The sequence below is a fragment of the Dipodomys ordii genome, unplaced genomic scaffold (assembly GCF_000151885.1).
Source record: "Dipodomys ordii isolate 6190 unplaced genomic scaffold, Dord_2.0 Scaffold1, whole genome shotgun sequence".
Classification (NCBI taxonomy): Eukaryota; Metazoa; Chordata; class Mammalia; order Rodentia; family Heteromyidae; genus Dipodomys; species Dipodomys ordii.
This window is the reverse complement of record NW_012267217.1, coordinates 22457475-22481202: the sequence shown is the minus strand read 5'-3', so window position 1 is coordinate 22481202 and position 23728 is coordinate 22457475. Positions and strand designations below refer to the sequence as shown.

The 23728-nt window shown below is 40.7% G+C and overlaps 1 protein-coding gene across 1 annotated transcript in view; it reads left to right on the top strand.

The window, feature by feature from the left end:
- The window catches only part of Enox1 (ecto-NOX disulfide-thiol exchanger 1), a 279670-nt gene that overhangs the window by 154589 nt on the left and 101353 nt on the right, over positions 1 to 23728 (top strand). The window contains exons 8-9 of the mRNA XM_013027584.1: positions 10368 to 10474; positions 14496 to 14613. Coding sequence (XP_012883038.1) covers positions 10368 to 10474; positions 14496 to 14613 — 225 coding nt within the window. The remainder of the gene's footprint in view (positions 1 to 10367; positions 10475 to 14495; positions 14614 to 23728) is intronic.

Here is a 23728-nt window from a genome sequence, read left to right as displayed (position 1 = left end):
GCCAGATCCCTTTCTCTTCCCTTCCACTGCAGTTCCCCCTCCCTGTCCCTGTCCCCCTCTCTCCCTCTCTCCTTTCCCTCCCTTTCCCCCTCACCTTTCCCCTTCCTTTCTCTCTTTTTCTCCTTGTCCCTCTCCCCTTCTTTCTCTCCCTTTCCCTCCCCCTTTCTATTTTGTGATACTGAAGCTTGAATTCAAGGCCTTGACCTTGGTAGGCAGATGTTCTTACTACTGAGCCATGCCTCCAGCCCTATTTTCTGCTACGTGTGGGTGCGGGTATGTGTCAGCACCGGGGTTTGAACTCAGGGCCTCATACTCAGCTTCCTTGCCCAGAATTGTCACCTTTTAACTTGAGCTATGTTTCTAGCCCCCCACCTTTTTTTTTTTTTTTGCTGGTTAATTGGAGATAGGGTATTGAAGACTTTTTCTCTCTGGCTTGCTCCAAACCATGATCCTCCAGACCTTAGATTCCTGAGTCAGTAGGATTAGAGGCATGAGTTTGTACCCAGCTGCTGATTGTTTTTGAGATAAAGTCTTGCTTCCTGGCTGGGCTCATGCCTGCTTATGCTAGCTTTCTTTTATTGCTAGTATAATAGTTATGGGTCATCATATCCAGCTCTCTGTTGAAATGGGGGGTCTCACAAACTGGGTCCAGGGTCCCTCAAGCTGCAACCCTCCCAGTCTCAGCCTTCCAATAGCACCTGGCTATTGTCTTTTCTAATCTCATTGTACACACTCATGGGCTTGGCCTAATTTCTGGTAAGTGCCCTTCATGCAAATATTTGTTAGCCACTCCTAGATGGAAATGAAGATATTATTGGAAAACTGGGCTGGACAGTAAAAAACTGTACAATATATTTCTAAAGGTTGCTCTTTTTTGGCATAAACCATGATCAACTGACTTGTCACTAATAAGACATTTAAAATGGAGTACCTAGAATGTACTTTAGTTGATGATTTTACAGGAATAGGAATACAGTGCTGTAATTAATCTTAGTTCAGCTTGGAGATTGGACGCATTAGAACTATCTTATGCAATTTCATTGTATACATTTTTAAAATAGCAAGTGATATCAGCTTCATCATCAGTCTTTAAAAAAATGGTAGATACCCTTTTTAACTAGACGTGAGAAGATGCTGGGCTCTAATCCCAGCTGGAACATTCATTAGCCGTATCACTGCAGGAAAGTCTTCTGAGCTCCTTGAGTCTCTGTTTCTCCAAGTCTATGGTGAAAAGTTTCCCTCAAAAATCCCCAAGGTCCTCTAAAAACCCCACATCTGTTTCTATATGAACAACCTGGCCCCCTCCTATCCCCGTATATCTAACTATCCTGCAGTGCCAGGGCTTATTCTTGCTATCAGAAGCTCCTCGGGTGACCCTAGCAGAGGGGACCTCATGGCCCTCCAGGCACATTCCACCTGTGACATCAGTGCTTGTCTCATTGGGTTGCACTGTGAATTGGAAGCCAGATATTGAAGCAGGAGTGTTACCTGGCTCTCTATAGATGCTGAGCCTGGTCAGAGTTATCGCAGAGACGGCTCTGTGGCTCACCAACATTCCCTCCCTGTCACAGCCTCATCTGTCTTCTCCCCTGAACTCATAAAAGCCTTGGCTGTTTGAATGAATGATTAAATCCGTTCCACAAATATTTATTGGGGCCCTATTAGGTGTCAGATCATATGCTAAGTGCTCGAGTGAAATGTGAGGATTTCTGACCTCTGTGTGTGCCATGATCCCCTTATAGGCAGATTGGTGTCCTGGTCCACATTTCTTCTGCCTAAAAAGCTCTCTCTGAAATCGTTTATTTCTCAGGAACATCTCAGCTAAACATTTTTTTTTATTTCTGCCCAGGGAAATTTGGTTCTTACATCCCCTGCTGTCAAAAAAAGAATTTTATGAAGTGTTAAAGTGTTTCCCCATGTCTGTAGAAGTCACTGCTGTAGTTCATCCATGGGAAGAAAAAAGTCTGTAACTGCATTAGCAGCCCAACGGGTTTTCTATTTCTCCTCGGAACCATGCTGATAGCTATACTTGCCAATGTACTCAATTCTGGAAACACTATTTCCATTAAAAAAAAAAAAAAAACTTTTGGTCTCAGGGAATAAATGCCCAGAGAAAATAAGAATGCTTCCAAATGAAGGGTGAGCACAGAATGTTCTTTCTCATGGGACAGGATACGAAGGCTGATAGTAGAGACGGTTACATGCTCACTCACCACAACTGACTCAGCCCTTGGTAGTGTTTTTCCTTTCAACATCTCCTAACATACAACCAAATTCAATAATGATACCAAAATGTGTGAAATTAAGCCTTGTACTCTGAAAGCACCAGAGTTGTGGGTGGCTAGAGTTCAAGATTTAATTTAGTGCATGGTAATTCATAAAGCCAAGCAACTAAGCTAACAGTGAAAGTTCTGGTACTTTCATATGGGCCCAGTGCTAAGGTCTGGAAAATAAAACACAATCAAGTGTAAGGAGAGGTGCGCATATGTTGGAGGAGAAGATGGGGGACAGTCCTTGTCTACATTGAATAGAATCTAGACAAAGCTTGTTCAAAGCCAAGACATTCCCACTGAGGACAAATGATGTGTAGTGAAGTTACTCTGAGGGAGAGGTGATGTTTGAGGCTGTGTTCATCCAGAAAGAAGCATTGGTTACCAGTGGAAGAAAGCCATGCGCAGGGAGACTTGTCAGTACCCACACATTGAAGGAGACAAACTGCTGAGCTGTGTAGCAGGGCAGTGGCAGGATCTGCCCAGGTAAAACTAATTAGTCTGTTCCTTTGCAGCAAAACTTTACAAACCTCTGTTCCAGAGGTTCTCGGGGCTAGCCAGGAGATCAGGCTGTCTCAGTCAGCCTCCTTTGCCTTTGGGACTCAAAAGGACAGAGTTTGTGTTCAAGTCATATGGATAACACATGGTAGAGGTAGTGTAGATTTCTCTGTCCTCCCTTTTACACACAGCCAAGACAGGTTTGGGATCCTAACAGTAGTCCCTCAGCCCACAGTCTCATTCAGTTTCTCCTGCTGAGGCCATTATTCAATATGATTCTTTCCAGCAAAGGACAAAAAGGATTTTGGAGGAAAGCAAGAATGCTGAGGAGTCAGACTGAAAGTTGGTGCCAGCCTGGTAGAGACAAAAGTAGGGGCCTTTCTTTCCAGGCAGTTACAGTGTTCTGTACCACGGTTCAGATGCCTCAATAAACTTTTGAAGGGTGGCAAGCTCAGTTTCCTACTCTATCACAACCACAGATGCTTGGCTTCTTTGCATTGGAAAATTCTATTTACCCACAACCTATGGTTCGTTTGAACATTTCTGGCCTGCCCTAGAACTTTGCCTTGGAACTCCCCTGTACCTGTTCCTATAAGGTGATTAAATTATGTCTTCCTCTGGGCTTTAAATAGCTGAAGCCATAGTTCTGCCCCCACCCCCACCCCACATTGATTGTATTATTATGATACTGGGGTTTGCACTCAGGGCTTCACACATTTGCCTGATTTTTTTCTCATTCATGGCTGTTGCTCTAGCATTTGAGCCATGCTTCCAATTGTAATTTTTGCTGGTTAACTGAAAATAAGATTTTCTTCTCTTTCTTCTATTTCCATCCCAGTTTCTAAAAGAACCAAACAAACTATCCTCACCTACCCAGGAAATACATGTTAGTCCCTCTACCTCTGCTATACACAAAGATGATTAAATTCAGTGCCTAGCCCAGATCTTCTATGTACTCTTTCTTTCACTTGTATTTTTTTGAGATAAGATCTTACTAACTTTCCTATGGCTAGCTTTGAATTCTAGATATCTTGTGTCCCTGTCCTGAACAGCTTGGATTATAGCCCTGCATCACACATCTGCAATTCATTCACAATATTGCATTCTGTGCTTTTTAAAAAAAAAAACAACCTATCTTAAGGCAGAACCCCTAAATATCCTTGTTTCTATTCAACTTGAAATTCCAGTCCATGCTTCCTTCAAACATGGACCTATGTTCTATTTCCTAATCTTCCTAGAAAGCTCCTTTGCTCAGAGCCTAGCATGAAGTGAATGAGCAGGAGTCAGGAGTCTGCCTGCAGATCTCCCACAGCAGCTTCCTCTTCCCCTTGGGCCCCACTTCACTGCTCTCCCTCAGTATCTGGGTGTCCAGACAGCAAAGGCAAAAATCATTTATTGAAATTCTTCTGAGGCCAAGGTGTACCAGTTCCAACACATCTAAAGTCTTCTCTTTCCTTTGTCCCTTCTCCTGATAAAGAATTCTACCCCAGCTTTTAGTACTTAAGGACAACAATAACAAGGGAGAAGTTGAGGGAGGTCAGCTATCTCATTTGTTATATGCTTTTGATAATCTCTTCTGAGCTACTCCTGGAGGATTTGGAAAAATGTTATCCCTTAAAGAGAAAAAAATGCTCTTAACTCTACAGAGTTAAGGCTCTATCATGAACCTAGATAGCATTAAAAACAAAAATTAGCCTTGCAAGATGTATTTGAGGTGCTTTATGTAGGCAAGCCATCTGCCTAAAGAATGTAATCAGTTGCTCCAGATTTGGGAAGCTAAGTGGATTTAAGTCTTTTTTTTTTTTTACAGCTGTGTAGCCAGAACAGGGAATATAGGAGCTACTGGGACTCTGAGCAAGAGTGCAATGAGGGAGAAAGGGCTGTGTTTGGGCTCTTCGAAAGACCTTACTCTTTCTCTTTCAATAACTCCTCTGCCTGGAGGTCAAAATTCAGAGAGGCCTTAGACAGCCCAGAAATCTGAGATTTGTACTCAGTGTCCTCATCATTCCCACACTGTTTAAATATGGTCTGTTTGTATGTGCATAGATGTGTGCTTCTCTTCCCTGTGAAGGCTCAAGACAAGCGCTTTTCAAGACAGGCAATAGAGCTGCTCTGTCTGGGAAGAAGGAAGACAAGGCATGTGCCCCAGAAATTTGGGGATAGGGCAAAGTACAAGAAGCAAATTATTCTTGAAGAATTTTTTAAATGTAGAAGACTAGGTACATACGCAAGTGTATGTATGTACATTGTGTAGATGAATGTGTGTTTATATGACATAGGAATAAATAATCATAAGAAGGGAATTTGTAGCCATATTGAGTGATTAAGAAGTTTCACAGACACTCTGTGTATCTGATGCTCATTTAAACTTGCTGGACATACTAGAGACTCTAGGATGATGTCTAAGACTGACATTCTTGCAAACTTTTGAAGAACCTGTCACTCCTAATTTTTTCACCATCTTCAAACAACCTAATTGAGACACAATACGTGGAATTTTAGAGGTAAGTTTTGCAAGGAGTAAAGGGCCAATTTAATTTTTCTGACTAAGAGCTCTTTCTGTTGATAATACACTCTTGAATAAATAAGAAGCAGCCAGATGCGGTACATGCCTGTAATCTCTGTACTCAATACTTGCTGTACCTTTTTTGTTAAGTACTTTCACTTTATGAGAAGAGGCCAAAGCAGGTGGATCACAAATTGAGTACTAAGTTAGCCTGGTCTAGTGAGATTCACAAAAAATCCTAAACTTTTCTGAGCCACACATATATATGTGTGTGTGTGTGTGTGTGTGTGTGTGTGTGTGTGTGTGTGTGTGTGTGTGTGTGTGTGTGTACACATGTGTATATACATATGTATATATACATATATATACGCGCGTGCGCACACACACACACACACACACACACACACACATATATATATATCACTGGAAGTTGAAGGCACTGAGTGGGGAAGTGGGGTTTTGATCTCAATTAGTTCTGCCTATAGTACAGCCTTCTGGAAGCCTGCCATTTTGAACAAAAGCCAATGCCATCTTGTTCACTGTTTAACTCTTTCACAGGGAAGCTGAGTCTTGAACATCTCTTATAGCCAGTAAGTACTTGTAGCTTTCTTGTACATAAACCAAGTAATATGAATTATACTAGAGAAGCAGGAATAATTTAACTCCTGGGCTGTCTCTTTGGTGTTGTCTGCTGCATATAATGCCCAGGGTATAGTTTTCACCTGTGACATCAATGGTGCTCATCATATGATCTGTGATTTTTCACAACATGGTCTTTGAATCACACTCATTAGGGCATACTGTTTGAGGTACTTTTTCTAGAAAGATGATGAATTCATGCTGAAGGAAGGGCTCTACCAGAGTCCTTTTGTGAGACAAGCAACTTTCATATGCAAGACAAATGGCTGGCTGGGGGCAGTCTGTGCAACAGAGAGAGAAATAATTCAGCCAGACTAAATTCACTGTGAGTATTTCTCAAGCATAAGCTGAGTTGCACCGTTTCTCTCCCTGTATCTTGGAGTTACCATTATTGCAGGGTGGGGGGGGAGTATAAGACCTCATAAATGGATTAAATCACATTTGCTTTTACTTTTAATTCATTATCCTGTTGAAAGAATATGGTTCCAAAAAGAGATTAGCCAGTAAGTTTTTAAATTCTGACTTCTTTCTGAATCCCTACCCATGTTTTAGCTTCACATAGATGTCTGTAAGACACCCTCAGGCTCAAAGGGCCTGAAAGCAAATTCTTTATCTTCTCTCTTAGACCTCTCTGTGTGCTTGTGTTTTCATTGATGTTCTTCCAAACCAGAGGCATCTTGTTCTTCCTTCTCTCTGCCTCTCACAGAGCAAGTCGGCCCCTTGTCCTATTAGCTCTCCCTATCTAAATAAGCCTTAGTCACGTCTACCAAACAAATCCTGCTCCCTCTTCCAGCTCTGCCACCTACCACATAAAATTTCATAATGTGGATTAGAACATACACGATCTTTTCTGATTCCTTCTCCTCTGGCATTTGCCCCATCTGGAGATCAGCTAATTTCAAGACCTTTCACAACTCCAGCCTTTAAACAGCCACCATTATTTTTCTGCCAAGCGTGATTCATCAAAAGGTCTGCATGATCCCTATTCCATCTGGCTATTTAGTTCTGTCTTGCCTGGTCATGCATACCTTTCTTGTACAGGATAAATATCTGCTTGTCTTTTTCTTCCCCCAAACTGATATCTCAAATATTATATCTTAAATGGTGTATTTCTAGCAATCAGCCAAGTATTTAGTAAGATTCCAGATTTTTGTTGAATGAATGAGTGAATGAACTGAACCCATTCCTCATGTATATAATCAGATGTTCTAAGCAGTCAACATTTAGTCTTAATCAATGTCTTCAACACAAACATACTTGAGTAGATTTATTTTTATCCATAAGGTATGCATTATAGGCCATTGAATCTGTCTGTTCTTCTTTTCTTTCTCTCTCTCTCTCTTTCCCTTTCTCTCTCTTTCTTTCTTCCTTTCTTTCTCTTTCTTTCTCTCTCTTTCTTTCTCTCCTCTCTTTCTCTCTCCCTCCCTCCCTCCCTTCCTCCCTTCCTGCCTTCCTGCCTTCCTAACTTCCTGCCTTCTTGCCTTCCTGCCTTCCTGCCTGCTTTCCTGCCTGCCTGCCTGCCTGCCTGCCTGCCTGCCTGCCTGCCTTCCTTCCTTCCTTCCTTTCTTCCTTCCTTCCTTCCTTCCTTGCGCTGTCTGTTTCTATGTCTGTATCTGTCTGTCTGTCTGTCTCTGTCGCTGTCTCTCCCTCTCTCTCTTTCTTTTTGTGCCAGTCCTGTTTGAGTTTTGAGTTCAGGTGCTGTCCCTGAGGTTTTGTGTTCAAAGCTAGTGCTCTACTATTTGAGCAGCAATTCCACTTTCAGCTTTTTGGTGATTAATTGAAGATAAAATCACATGGACTTTCCTGCCCAGGCTGGCTTCAAACCATGATCTTCAGATCTCAACCTCCTGAGTAGCTGGGATTACAGGTGTGAACCATGGGCATCCGGCTCCATTGGGTTTTCTTATAGTTCTTTACCTTCTGTATACCTGTCTGTGCATCATTAGTGCCTCTTCACTTCACACACACACACACACACACACACACACACACACACACATACACACACACAATTTTTTCTTTGCTGTACCTTTTTTTGCTACGCACTTTCCCTTTATTTGTTATTTTTTGTTGTTGTTATTGTTTTTTGTAGGTCGTGGGGCTTGAACTCTGGGCTTGGGCGCTGTCCCTGCGCTCTTCAGCTCAAGGTGAGCGCTCTACCGCTTAAGCCACAGTGCCACTTCCAGTTTTCTAGTGGTTTATTGGAGATAAGAGTCTCATGGACGTTGCTGCCTGGGCTGGCTTTGAACTGTGATCCTCAGATCTCAGCCTCCTGAGTAGCTAGGATTACAGGCGTGAGCCACCGGCTCTCGGCTCCACCTTCCCTTTATGACAGCAGCATTTTCACTATTTTTAACCCAAATATTCAACTGAAACACCGATTGTCCCTTCCTTCAGCCCTGGTGTCAGTACCATAGCTCTTAAAACAACAACAACTCTGTAATTGAAATCAATGGGTCTTAAATTTTCAATAATCTCATGGTCATCCCCTGCTCCCTTATGACCTCTGAACTGACTTGTGGTTACTGACTGCTATGTATTGTTTCCACAAAAGACAACTGAAATATCCAGTCACTTACCCTGCATGCACAGCAAACTAGCAGGAAGCCCAGGTGGTAGAGCTCAACAAGTTTTCTACCTCACCATCTGCACTATACCCTGGTGGAGGAGAGGGGTGATCAGGGCAAGGTCAGCATTCAGAACAGCTCAGTATGACTAAGCTGGCAGCATGAATTTTTCCAAAGGAGGCTAAGGAGGGACTCTACATAAACTCAGTGAAAGTGTAAACCAAGTTAATGGAAAATTCTCCCATCAATAGGGAGAGAAAAAACATGATGTGACGAAGTTTGCTAAATAGATAGTTTGCAATTGAGGTTCTTGAAAATAGCAAAGAGTAAACATAAAACCCTCCTTGAAAATCACCCACAAATTGATAAGTATTTTTACTTATTATTAGCATTATAAGATATTCACCATGGTGTGACTAGGAATGTGTTCCTATTTTCTTACACTCCTTCATACACTTTTATGTGTGGTTTAACAACTGTAGCATTCAGAGTTTTTCTTCAGTGTGGATTATTACTGTTATTTTTCTATTACTCTTTGGCACTCTTTGGACACCAATAGATCTGGAAGAGCTTTATTGTCCTTTGTTATAATAGAGCCCTGGGAATAACTTAAAAAAGGTTTCTGTGAGAGGGTGTTAGCATCTATAAGAAGCTAATTTTAGGGATGGGAAGGTGGCTCAGTGGTAGAGCACTTGCCTTGCATGCCTGAGGCCCTGGGTTTGATTCCTCAGCAACACATAAGAAAAAAAAAAAAAAAGGTGGAAGCAGTGCTGTGGCTCAAGTAGTAGAGCACTAGCCTTGAGCTGAAGAGCTGAGGGACAGAGCCCAGGCCCAGAGTACAGGCCCCACAACCAGACCCCCCAAAAAAAGAATCTAATTTTAATTGTGCGTTCCTAACTATTTAAAGTTTGAGGCTTATTCCTATGGTCTATTCAGTGCTCTAGTCCTCTTAATCCCATTCATACTAGACCAGTATAAGCTTAAGGAAGATTGAGGCTATTATGGGTTTGGCCCCAGCTCTAATACCTACTTCTAAGATCTTTATCTAGTTTTGTTCAAAACCCCTCAGCATTTTACCATTCCACTAGCACTGTGCCTGGAAATAACAGAAGTACTCAGTGAGGTCACGGTGATAGAATCTCAAACGGTTTAAGCACCAACGGGAGGGCACCCTTAGGAAAATTACCACAGGATAATAGAGAATGGGAGATGATTGTGGTATAGCCTGGATGTATGGCAATCTGACCTGTATGCTAGGGCCTGCTGACTAAATGAACCTTCATGTGCCTAAGAGTGGAAGCGAGGGCTCCCATGACCTGCCAGGGAGGGACTGACTTCAGTCACTGAAAAAGGAGGAGGAAAAAGAGCAAGGAAGAAAAACAGCCCTAAAGGTTATAGGAGTTAGTGGACCTATTCATTGGTTGGCCTTGGAACCTGGACACGGTAATGTCTTTAGAGAGCTATGTTTGGGTCCTAGACATAGTGGCCAAAAGAGGAAATGTGTTTGGCTTTTGAAATTCAGCCACATGGCCTTGGCTTCACTATTAAGCCTCTAGCCAGGCTTATATACCAATGCCATGGTCTGTATGTCTGTAGATCTACTAAATTACATTCGTAAACAAGACCTAAAGAATGCTTAGACATAGAGGCCTTTTCCCCCATGGAACTTAGAATTTGTTTTAACCTAAAGTTATGGATACAGACTTGAAAGGAGACAACCCCCACCTTGCTAAAAATGTAAGTACAAAAAGGCACAAATTGGACGGATATCGATGATGTTGTTTCTATTGTGACATCATCCATAGACTCCTAGTGTCTTTGCTTTGCTTCCCTATAGTGATCACAACATAAATTACTTGTCTTGTTTGACTTCCTTGTTCACCAAAGTTGAGCAGATTGTGGCCGTTTTCAACGCTTCTACCAGACAAAAAGCTTGGGACCATTTCTCGAAAGCTCAGCGCAAGAACATAGACATTTGGCGAAAGCATTCTGAGGTTGGTGATTTTATGATTACTTTTTAACCACCATCACACAGCTGGATTGGCAGAGAGTACTGTAGCTGCAGCCATTATGGTTTTTGTTATTGCAGGCGGTCCTCCTGCCATTTTCCTCTCATTGTCCCCTTCAAATCCACCTCCGACCTGTTCTTGGTCCAGAAAAGCAGCTGACTTCACACTTAGAACATGTTTTCTCCTCCACAAATGGAGAATGGAATCTTTCTCATTCTTGGTAGAAGAAATCCAAACGCTACCAAGGTTCTTTTGCCTAAAAGCAGTTTCAAGACAAGTGTAACTTAATATAGAAAATGAGTTTTTGAGTACACATTTCTTTTTCCCTGCCGTGTTCTATGTGATGATGACAGTTTGCTCTTTGGGCTAAAAATGGCAAGTATGCCTTCCTACTCATATTTCTTCATCGTAAGCTGTGTTCCTTGTGCTAGCCCTGAGGTTCTGCCAGGGAGCAAGTCTCTGCCCAGAGCAAGTTCTCTGCCCAGAGCAAGTCTCACAAGGGGTGTCAATGTCCAGGCTAGCTGAGGCCGTCTTTCAACATCAGTGCATGTGTGAAGTGTGAGTATCTACCCTGAATGACAGAGTCCGGACATGGCCTTCCCTGCCACTCAGACATTAGCCATTGGTCATACAGCTGTTATTTTTGACTCCACAGTGTAGTGTACGCTTTGAACCTGTCATGTGAAAGTAAGTATACTGTCTTTGTTTGCTTCTTCAAAAATAAATGAGAGAATGCTTTCCATTTGGATGCCTTTTCATCTCTAGCATGTTGATATTAAAGTACTCTAAATGATAGTCCCCTCTTTCAAATATCACAAACTTATAGAAGGTAAGGTTTATTTCCTTAATGATTTTGGCTCACACCTGTAAAAAATAAAAAATTAATTAATTAATAAGTGTCTTATGAAGAGTTTGAGGAACCACAAAGCACTCAACATCAATCATTTGGGTAACATTTTAAGTGCCCATTAACTAATGCTACAGTTGAATACCAATGGCACTAGATGGGAATACTAAATGAATTATTATCACTGCTATTATGGTGAATACTGAATGACTTCACAAATAACAGGACACTTACAATGCTAGTGCAGTTTGTTGATGAGAAGGACACTTTAAATTGTGCTCACTAGTGCCTCAGAAGATGGTTGGTGATAGATTCAAGGTTGTAAATAAGAAGGAAGTGGATTTCTTTTTAATTTTTCAGGGACCCAACAATAAAGGGTTCTCCCTAACACCAATTTAAGACCAAAGCCAAGATTTGTTTTCAGCAATGCTTGATGAGTAATGCACTCATTACTTTGCCCATGTAATTGTAACCCCTCTGTACAGTATTTTTACCAAAAAATCAAAAGACTTGTTTTTAGGAGGGGAAAGGGAAAAACAAAAATAAACAACAACAAAACAGCCTTTTTTGGATGTATTGAAAGTAAAACACAAATTGGAATCCATCAACTCTGACTTAGATCTGGGAGTGATCAGTCTATGATATTTCTCCTTCCGTAAGAAATGAATATGACTAAAAAATGTTAGGAAAATGGCATATGAAATGAATACTAAGTATACCTGGGCACAAAAAGACCATCATTAGCATGTGAGTGTCCACAATTGCAAAATACTGATAGATATCAGGCTTCTTGCCTTGTCTGACTGCCCACATTCCATTATCCTTACCATCCCCCAGACTGGTACTGCCCAGAGTAGGGCTTGCCACACATCCAGCATGAGTCTGAGGTAGCTTGCCTTCTCTGTATGGTCTTTGGATACAATGGGTATTTCCTGATGATGGATGGAGTGTAATCCTCAAAAGCCCTCCTGTGAATGGTCTTTGTGCCTTCCTGCCACTTCCACCCCATCTTTCTGTACACGTTGGGAAATGGAACTCTAAATTACCTTTGATTTTCTCTCCTACATGTCGCTTAATTGATTAAATACTGGTTGGTAATTTAACATTGTGGATGATTTCTCAGTTGCATATAAGCTTGATAATTGGCTTGATTTTTTTCTGCATTCCCATGTACAGCATCTGTTAATTATCTGCAACACCTCTACAGATTTATTAGAATGTACTAGTGATTTACTGCTGAACCAGAGGCACCCTGTGGAAACACCCTTGGTTTTTTTTTTCTTTCCTCCATGCTTTTCCTTTGTGCTACCTCTCCCCTCAGTAACAAATTGCCTGACAATTTGTCATTAATTGTAGGACTAAGCAACAGGCCCTTCCAGCTTCATTTATTCTTTCTATCTGACTTTTCCTTGTTTCATGTACTTTCAAGCTACTTCTCTTGGATTTGGTCTCTTTGTCAATAGAAAAATTAGCTGTCCACCACCTAAAACTCTCCCCACTAATAAAGTTTGAGGCCCATCTCCAAGACCTTATAACATTATTTAAGACAGAACTGAGACCTCTTTCTTCTAGGTATCATGGTCATATAAAGAGGCAACATCTGTCTTGCCAGTAGCCTTTCAGGAATGCTGAGTAATGCCTTTTCCTGGAACTTGCCCCTATACCCTACTGCATTCCTGTCCTCAACAAGGGTGATTTCCAGAATACAGAGGTGATGGTTCGAATACTGTTAGCAATAAATCTATTCCTTTCCATCTTGGCACAGTTAAAATCTGTGACCTAAGGGAGGGAGCCTGTAACATGGAGTGACAGATACACATCTATTGGATGGGTAGTGGAACTATATTTAAGGTCATGCTACTAATTAAGTATAAAAATGTATTATTACCCCTCCATGTATTATAGAATAAAATTATTTTAATGATTTGACTCTGTTTTTAAGAGACTTCATTTTAAAGCAGTAAAAAGAATAATGAAGACTTCCCCCTATCTTAAGTCGTTCTGAGGACGATAGCTAGCTAGCTAGCTAGATGAACAGAATGAATAAGGATTCACAGGTGCATAATCTAAAACAGTATAAAATAACCATGTATCTATTTCACATAAGTGGGTATAATGTCTTGATTCGGCTTAGTAGTAAGAAATATATTGTTTAATTCTTAACACTGTACAATTAGTTTCACAAACTTAATTTATTAGTATTCCCTCTTTCAGGATGAGTAGAGAAAGGCCCTCAAGTAGACTGAGTTGATTGAATCAGTTAGTTTCTCCTGCTCAATGGAGAAAGCAGGAAATGGTCACAAGGATCCAAGGCTCTACTTAGTAATGCCAGAGCCACCAATGCAAACCTTTAAAGCTTACATGATTATGTAAAAACAGAAGACCTTTATTTTTTTTGTTTGCCAACATTTGAAGTTTAAATTGTGGATGCCTGCATGGTGTAAGTGTAGGAGTTTGTGTCCTTCCTCTCTTTCTCTCACTCTTTCTGTCTCACCCATACACACACACACACACACACACACACACACACACACACACGGGCGTGGGTCGTGATAACATTAGTCAACATTATCAAGAATATCAATAAGTAAATAATAACTCTGCAAGTCTAGTACTGAGCATAATAGCAAGTCTTTAACATCTAATGTATTTCACTATGAAAACCATTAGGACCACAGTATTCTAGTGAGCAAATTGAGGTTAAGAGTGATGAAGAAATAGTCCCAAAGCTACACACTGACTAGTGGTCAACTTAGGCCACTTGAAAATTCCATTGCTCAAGTTCTTACCAGGAGAATGCTCCCTGCTTTGTGCTAGCTACATCATCCTTACAACAGGTTGGCTAGATAGATATTATTGTCCCCCTTTTTGTTTTAACAAATGAGGAAACTGAGACTCAAAAAGCATTAAATAATTTCCAGAGAGCCCTGAACTATATGAGCCCTTAACTTGGTGAGCATGGATTTATCTCAACTCTGAAACCAGAGCCTTTGGCCTTTGTTCTACCCCATTTCCCTCAGAACTTCATTTAGATTAGGTGGGAGGGATGTTTGGGTGAACACCTTAGACTCTAGATGTTGATATGTCAGCCATAATATACCCAAATACCAGTAGGAAACGCCACAACGACTCTGACATTCATGTATCCTGTACTTCCAGGAGCTCCGGAATGCTCAAAGTGAACAGCTCATGGGCATTCGTCGTGAAGAAGAAATGGAAATGTCTGATGATGAGACTTGTGACAGCCCTACTAAAAAGATGAGAGTCGATGAATCAGGTAATGCTGATAACTGCCAGGCACCCAGGAGGGCTCACAATGAGCGGTCATATCATAGATGGGGAGATGGCCAATAACTCACTTTGATTTGAGTTATACTAAACTTTCATCTATGAATGACTCTACATTTTATTAACATAACTTTAAGCTCTTTCTTAGGAACATAGTGCTTTAAATTGCTCCAGTTGTTTCTCCACATGAAGGTTTGGGCCATTATACATTTTTCAGGGATATTTCCCTATTTCCATAAAAATCCTTTTCCAGAGTATGGCAGTTAATAGATGATTCTGAAATACATATAAAGTTTGGTTTCAGTCCATGTACTTTTTGCTTGGGAATTGTTTCATCCCTAAAGAAGCTCTCTAGTCTCTTGAGCCAAAATGCTGGAAAATTAGACTTTTTCCTATTAAATTTTAGTTCACCTAACCCGTGATCAGAGGATGGCCCCATTTGGTACTCGGTGAGAGGTGTCATTCCTTGAATTGTATAATGGAAAGAAGCTGAAAGATAACTTTGTTTTGTATGCTCTGGCAATTTTCCTTAATTATGAGTTCTTTGGTATTGAAACAGCAGACAAGGGTAATGCTCATTCAGAGTAGAAAAACTGAGGCAGGCCAGGAGGAAGAGTATTGTCTGAAGGATCTGAAAAAAATCCACTGTTGCCAAAAAAGAAAACTAGAGAGATGGTATAGGTTTGATTCTGTCTACTTGTACATACCAGTGAATAAAACACATTTGTCTCAGAAAGATTACATGTGACTAGACATAGAGGCTCTTGGCTAACTTGTTGATAAAGGAAGGAGCCAAAAGTGATTGTTGTCTTCTGTGGAGGGTCTAGACTTTAAGCTGACAAGGAGCTGTCTCGGCAAAGGTTCTTCCAGTGCGTGCTGTTCTTTGAGTTCTTGTAACTTACAATAGTCAGCATTCCATGGGGCCATATGTTAGGGTGACCTTCCCTGATTTTATTCAGAAGCCAAAATGGTCAGGTCATCGAAAGTGTAAAGTGCTTAGAATGAATTCCCAAAAGTTCCTGCAGTCAGATCACAAAGAAGGAGTTCTAATTTCCTTAGAGCAGCGCTTCTCAGAGATGTGCTCTCACATCTTGTGGTATCAGCATCATCTAGGAACTTATTAGAAATGGAAATTCTCGGGCCTTACTTACTGAATCAGAAACTTCTAGCGGATGTAGAAATGAATTCCAGCAGCCTGTCACAAGTCCTCAGCTGAATATGTGCTGAAACTTGAGAAATACTGCCTTGTAGCGGGGCTGATGTTTGTTACTGTGCTAGGTGGGGATATGAGGTAACTGGGATGGGCTCTTGGATCATGCACAAAGGCCCTCCCTATCCTTGTCTGGTGAATCTCGACCCCCCAGACTTGCCTTGAACCCCCCCGTGGCCAATGCTATTCTTACCGATCTAATCCTGTTAAAATAACCTTTACAGTGGAGGGAAAAGGATAACTAACTGAGAGGTGGGTCTGCCATTAAAACATAAAAGGGGGAATCTGTAGAGCACATGGGCAGCAAAGATGGCGCTGAGAGGGAGTTGAGTGGGCAGAGCCCGATTTACTTTACCTTCAGTGCATAACCAGCCCGTGGAAGCTTAGGTGCATGATAGGGTGTGATCTTGACAGTGATTGGTTCCTCTTCCTCCCTTGCCATGCCACCCCCTCTTTTTTGCTTTAAAAAGGGCCTGCTCTGTTAATAAACAAGTTTATTCCTGCTTGAAAAAAAAAAGAAAATTAAGCCTTAATCTGAAAAATCCATTTATTTAAGCCTTGAAAGGTTTAGCATACAAGTAGACATCATACTATTACTTTCTGAAGCCATACTTCTCATGTCTAAAGATAAACCTAGTGTTTATGTCTCTATTAAGCTGCTACTATATTTCTCAAAACTATGTTAGGCTAGAGTATGTATCTATTTAACAAAACCATGTTATTGTATTTCTAGTTAATAAGCCTTCCTATGTCCAGAGAACACAGTATTAGTGTGATATTAGTAAATTCAATATCTCAAGATTTAAAAAAAATTGTTGAGAAACTTTGCATCATTTTTAAGTTTTTAGATGAGCGCTAAGATTACATACTGACAAGGGAAGTAGAGAAGAAAACAATGAATTTGAAACTATCCCTTTGTTTCAGTGATATTTCTCTTAAAACAACCTATTTCACAAGGAAAAATTATGTACAATTACATAGTCTCCTAGGCTAGTAGTAAAATATGAATGGTTGAACAATAGGCTGGCTGAGGTCTTCCAAGTCATGGGAAGTTTGTTTGTACACCTGTAGGATTAGCAGCCAATCTCTATGGCAGAAGCAGGGATCTGTTGCCATAGCAAGAACCAGAGGCTCTCTCTGGAGGTCTGACTGAAGAGCAGACCTCTTTTTTTGGTTCATTCCCTAGGCATTTTAGAAGCATTAAATGAAGTGCAACAATGAACTTACATTAACTTTTGCCAGCAGAATTAACATTTACTTGGCCAGCAGAATTAATGAACAAAACACAGTGTGTGTTGTCTCCCATCAATGAAATAGAGAGATGAAAGAAATGGAATTCAAATGCTGGGGCCCCAACAGTTCAAAGTCTCTTTCGTCTTGTTAAAAAATGAGATGGACTGGAGAATGGGGCATGTGGGTTCTGAAGAGAGCCCAGACTGATTAAAGAAACGGAAAGCAGCTAACATGTTTTATTCCACCGAGCCCTAAAGATACTGTCCAAAAGCAGGTGGTGCTTTCGTTTCAGCCCTGGTATTCAGAGATACAGCCTGACAGCAAGAATTCCCATCTGGTCTTTGGACTCAACCCCAGGCAAATCCAAGAGCTGCTTGAAGCAAAGGCCAGGGAGCTCCTGGAGCCTGAAGGAAGAATCTTCCAGTGGCATCTTGTTTGGTGACACATCACTCGTTTCTTAGGTACACATTTGCAACTGCATGAGAGGAGTAGGCCCCTTACAACGTAGCATTCTGATACACTGGTGAGCATTGCCAAATAGAAGTGAAACTCTCCGTCCTTCTAAGGAACCCCTTGCCTGCCTACCCTGTCTGCTAAAAATTTTTTTAAAAAAGTAGGGCTTTGCCTCAGGTGCCTGGGGGAAACAGCCTCCTGGAAATTCTAGTCAATTGCAAAAAAGAAAATACTTTAGGAGTTGCCTGTATATGTGGAAGGATGTGGAGGGAGGCCCTCCTTAGGGTGCTCAGGCCAGGATGTCCCAGTGCCAGCTTTTCCACATTCCCACCAGAACAAAAGCCTAGGCTGGAGCCAGGTATGGAAATAATACCCCTGGGAGAGATGGGAAGAATTAACTTTGTTTCTAGAAAAGGCACATTTTAATACCTAAGAACTTGGGTAATACCTTAAGTTTAATTTTCTTAATAATCATATTTAAATCTATCACTGGTGTTCCAGTTAGGAAGAGTCTTGCTTTCTCTTTTTCCTTTTTATCACATTAAATAATTCACAACATGTCTTTGGCCCAAGTACTACCATCACTGTCAGTAACTTTGGCCAGATAGTAATCATGGACCAGGTTGTTCATATATCCTCATTGGCTGATCCTAAGGAGGAAAAACAAGTTTGCTGGAACAAAACTAAGATGATGATAAAATGCAAATGAATTCTGTTAATTAATTTGAAAATCATGACAGATTTAACCAAAGCCTTCATTTAAGAAGACCAGCATCCTGCTCTGTAGCCTGTAAAGATAATTTTGATAACAATACAAATATGTTATTGCTCCATGTACCTCCTTCTAGAATCAAACTTTTAATCAGACTTTTGAATGTAGATATATTCCCTTCCCTCTCTCTTTGCTCTATCCTTCTGTCTCTCTATCTATGTCTATATAGCCTCTCCTCATTACCTCTTTTATATTCCTCCCTCTCTTCCCCTTACTATAGCCCTCTCTATTGGCAGTGGAACTGTGGCAGGTTACACAGGGAAGAAAAGAAGAAAGAGGAGAGGGAGGCTTTGTGTGGCAGAGCACGGTTAACCTTAGTATCCTGAGAGTTAAATGAGCCATTGTATAGAAGGTGCTAGTGATTTTTATAGATGTTACCAGTACAAAAATAAATACTCAGTAAATATTAATTCATTATTTTCTTAGGCATCCTCCAGCACCTAAGCTGGAGCCTTTCCCTGAGGAGGTGCTCTTGTTGAGGGCTGGAAGGAGGCTTAGTGGTAGAGTGCTTGCCTTGCATGCATGAGGCCCTGTGTTCGATTCCTCAGCACCACATAAACAGAAAGAGCTGGAAGTAGCACTGTGGCTCAAGTGGTAGAATGCTAGCCTTGCGCTAAAGAGCTCAGGGTCAGTGCCCAGGCCCAGAGTTCAAAGCCCATGGCTGACCAAAAAAAAAAAAAAAAACAAAACTTGTTGATTTTGTTGGATGTTGGTGACTCACACCTCTAGCCCTAGATACTCAGGAGCCAACCCAGCAGAAATGTCTGCAAGACTGCATCTCCAGTTAACCAACAAAATGCTGGATAGGAATGAGGCTCCAAGTGGTTGAGTTCTAGGCGTGAGCAAGAAAGTCAAGCTATAAGTGTGCAGCCCCAAGTTCAAGCCCTAGTACTGGTGCACATGCATGTACACACACACACACACACACACACACACACAGTTTCTTGACTTTAATTGTACTTTCTCTTTGTCTTAATGTTTTTATGCCTTTGGCCCAAAAGTCAAGAGGAAAATGGTGGATCTGAGAGCAATTTTCTGATTCTTTTTAAATGGACCACATCAAAAATCACATTGAAATAAGGATGATTGCTTTCCCCCAAAATATCCCAAAATTATACAAAATTCACTGTCACATACTAAATAGACATCATTCTAGTCACCAATAAGCATTCTTTTTTTATTAATATGGTTTTTATTGTGAAAAGACCATACAGAGGGGTTACAATTACATGAGCAAGGTAATGAGTCCATTTCTTATCAAGCATTGTTGCCTCCTCCTTTGTTTTTCCCCTACCATCCCTGACCTCCCATCTCCAACCAATAAGCATTCTTACAGCACCTTGTCTAACTTGAAGGAATCCAGAATGGCAAGTTCCCTCCCTTCAAAGTGGTGTCCTTCCCACCATGGTGTGAGATGGCTTTTTGAAGAGAATATTTTATATTATCAGAGGCACAATACCTACTAACTAGTAAACAAAACCTAGTATAAACCAAAATGCACATCTCTACCTGGTGTACTCTTTGATGAGTGTTCAGTGAATACAAATTTTAGAAGAGGGAAATTAAAATGCCCGTTGCTTAATAGACGACACTTAAACCCTTCCACATTAAACAAACAAATGCTCTTGGGTTTTAATTACACCTCACTTAAACTCTGAGCTCTTTATAAGAATAAATGTTCTTTTAATCATGAAGTGTTCTCTGGGTTGCCAATTTGCCATAGACATTCTCAACATAGGTATAGAATTTTTTTTTAAATTTCACTAAGAAGTCAAGGATTTTACAAATCTTTCAGCCAACTAATTAGTAACTCAATTAAGTGCAGTTGGAATTAGCAATATTCAGTCTGGATAGTTTTGTATTAGTTGGAAGCCTTAGGTTTAGAAAGTTATTAATAAATAAGGCTGTCTCCAAGTATCTCCTAGATTTCAAGGCTGCTTTTGGTTTTCAGGTATAGTGTACAGTATTTGCCCCTGGTAGTTCTTAAACAAGAACTTACTGAGGATCTTCGATAAGGAGATCATAGAAGGCAAAAGAGGGCTCATTGCCAACCCTTCCCCAGCCGGGCACAGAAGAAAAGGGTTACTAAATGCCAGGCCAGAGTTTCAAAGCCAACTGAAGGTGTCCCCGAGGACAGTTGTGTCACTGGCTTGCGTTTTGGAAGCATCGACTGTGTGATTTACAACAGCTGGCTCTAAAGTGGATCAAAATTGGCCGAGGGACCAGTACATTCAAGCATGGAAAGTAGGAGGGCTCAATGTGAGGACACATGCCTTCCGGAGTGGGTAGCAGCAGACCCCGAAGCGGGGCTTCGTTGTTGAGTGCCAAGCTCGAAAGACAAGCTGTTTTCCCAGGTAATGACAGCCTGGAGAGAGAAATGCAGCTGTGGTATGTGTCCCGCAGGGACCACTGAATTAAAGGCAAGCCAATTTCTTTATAACCACAAGTGAAATGTCTTCTGGAAACCCAAGTACCAAGCAAGAAAATGCAATTAATTGCACTAATATGGCTTAACAATGACAAGAGAACTCTTCAAAAGTGTCAGAGGAGCTACTTCTTAAACTCTTGCAAGGGGTTAAAGCTTTTCTCTGTTCCATTCTGTGTTTTGTTGTTGTTGTTGCTTTCTTTTGATTTTGATTTTTATAAATCTTGCAAACTTGCCAAAGGAATTCAAATAGATGTTTACTTTGGGTCGATTTTTTTAAGGTCCCTGAGTTTATGCACAGTTACATTTCCCTGTCCATAATGGACATGCTTCTGAAAAACGTAGAAATCATTTCTTTCTGTAAATTGCTTTACCACTTAAATGCAAGGAGACAGATGCTATTAAATTGATCCAGTAGCAGAGGATGCCTTTTTAATGGAAGCCCTCCTGCTGCCCAGCCAGACTGTGTTTATCTGTGTTGTAAATTCTCATTTCCAGGCTAAATTATCTTCAAGCTTAGATCCTTTTAGAGTCTTATTCCGTGTCACACCTCACAGTGCTGTGACATCTTTCATACATGCACAGACTTTCCATAGTCATATGCTTCATATGCATGTGACCCTGGTAAGAGAGATTGCAATGTGTTTAGACCAAAGCTTTCCCCCTGTACCCAATTCTGCTGTATTACTCATAGGGAGTTGCACCTTAGCTGAGGTTCTTGAACCATCTACAACTAACTTCTACTTAGCCTGGGTCAGGATGGGTTCTAATGATTTGTGCTGTGACAGTGCAGCCTAATTTCCCAGCCAGTTGCCCTTACAAAGCAGCATCCTGCTCTGTGAGGTACTGACTTCTCGTCTAGAGTGCTGAGTCCTTCGAACTTGCTGGAGGACATGGGCTGCTGGGCAGTTGGCAAACAGAGCTGGAGAATTAAAAAGTTAACAACCAATCTTCAGAAAGAGAGAACTAAAGAGGACTTGACCTAGGAGAGGTTCGGACAGAATGGCCAGTGACTAGCTCAAGGTCACAACATTTCTGCCTGTGTATACTTCCACAATGTCCTGAGGTTTCTCAGGCGCCAGGAACATCATTATCTAGATTACAGTTCATTATGTTTTCTGGGCATTTCGTTCTGGTGAGGCTTTGATGCAGGATCATTACATAGGAGAGTAGATTTAATCCTGTTTCCTTAGCAGGCTTTAAGGACACTGAGGGAATATTTATGTAATAAGATGCAAAGTTGCTATGGAAAATACTATAGCAACCTAGCATCTCCCTGAGCCAAGCAGCCACTTGTAACAGCAATCTAAATTTACATTTACTTTAGTGTCATTTTATCGACACTCTTAGTATCTCATTCTGACAGGATGTGAAAATATGTTTTCAGCTCGCATTTCAGCAGAATTAACATAGTGTTGTTGGAATTTAAGTGTGGTTTGCACAACTTCTGGGAAAAAAATTAGAATATTCCTGAAGGAGTTTAGATGATAGAATTTAGGAGTTTGTAAACTTTAATTGTTTTTGTTTCTAGACATAGGAGCAAATTCCCAACTGGAATTAACTCTAATTTTCCTTTTTCAATTTGTGAGCAATAAGTTGAAATTTCTTATTATGTAAAAGGGATTATCCTTTTCAACATTGCTATGTTTTGTTAAGAGCTCAGTTGTGATTCTAATACATGCTCAAAGAAGATATTTTGGGTAGGTCAGTTCACTGCCTTCTCTAACAACATGTACCATTTTTAATGTAAAAAATTATAAATATGAACCTCATTTAAAAAGTATCTAATGGTTAAAATTTACATAAAAAATAAAATAGTCATAATATCACAGGAGAAATGTTTTCATTTCTACCTTTTTTTCCTTAACAGAATGACTATCCAAATATTTTTCCACGCTTTTTTTTTTTTTTTTTGGTCAGGGGCTTGAACTTGGGCTTAGGTGCTGCCCCTGAGCTCTTTTTGCTCAAGCCTTGCACCCTACCACAGCTCCAGTTTTGTTTTGTTTTGTTTTGTTGTTTGTTTTTTTTAAGTGGGTAATTGGAGAAAAGAGTCTCAAGGGACTGTTATGCCTAGGCTGGCTTTGAACTCTAACCCTCAAATCTCAGCCTCCTGAGTAGGATTACAGGTGTGATCCACGGGTGCCTGGCTTATGAAAATTTCATGGCTACCATGAATTTTTTTTTAAGCTTGATAGCAGTAACGGTACATGATTTTGATTTCAGACAGGCCTTGTATAACAAGTGAACTTTAGTTTTAAACAAAACAAGCTTTGTTATATTCTGATAAAAATGCAAAGCAAATGGGCTTATATTTCCTTTAGATCATAAGCTCTTTCTCACAAACCTTTAGGAAGTAAAGCTAATGGTCTTTGTGGTAGTATTCCTGGATACCTAAGGTTATTAAAAGCCTGATCATTAGACCAGCCCTAGTAGATTTACTAAAGGTGAGCTTGGCTGAGGAGTTGTAAATATGTAGGCTAGTAGAAAGATAGTATTCATTGATTTTCTTCTATCTCTCTCCATCTCAAATCTTGAAGTGTGACTATAAGGCTGTTAAAGTGGGACATTGGCCAAAAGAATCAGTAGCAGACCATATTAAACTGATGCTGTTACCAGCCTCTTAGCACTGTGATGTACTGTCCACAAGCTCCATTGTTCTGTTACTCCCTGCTTGTGCTGCATTGTTCATGTAAACACAATTGGTGACATGAGGGCATTATATCTTAACCAGAGGGCAAATTGACCAGGTGACCACATAAAAAATGAAAAAGAAAATTGAACCAAGTAATTTCTTTCTTCCTAGGATTTCTTAAACAAAACAAAAAATCCACTTGCCATTATTAGTTGCTTATCTTATACTTAGAAGCCCCAGAAATGGAAGTTTATAGCAAGATAAAAATTATAGTAAGTCCTCCATATCAAAATGGCGTAGAGACTCGTCCCTTCTACCTGACTGAGTGCCCTTATACCAGGGAGAGACTAAGTGCTCAGCAACACTTCCCCTCAGTTCA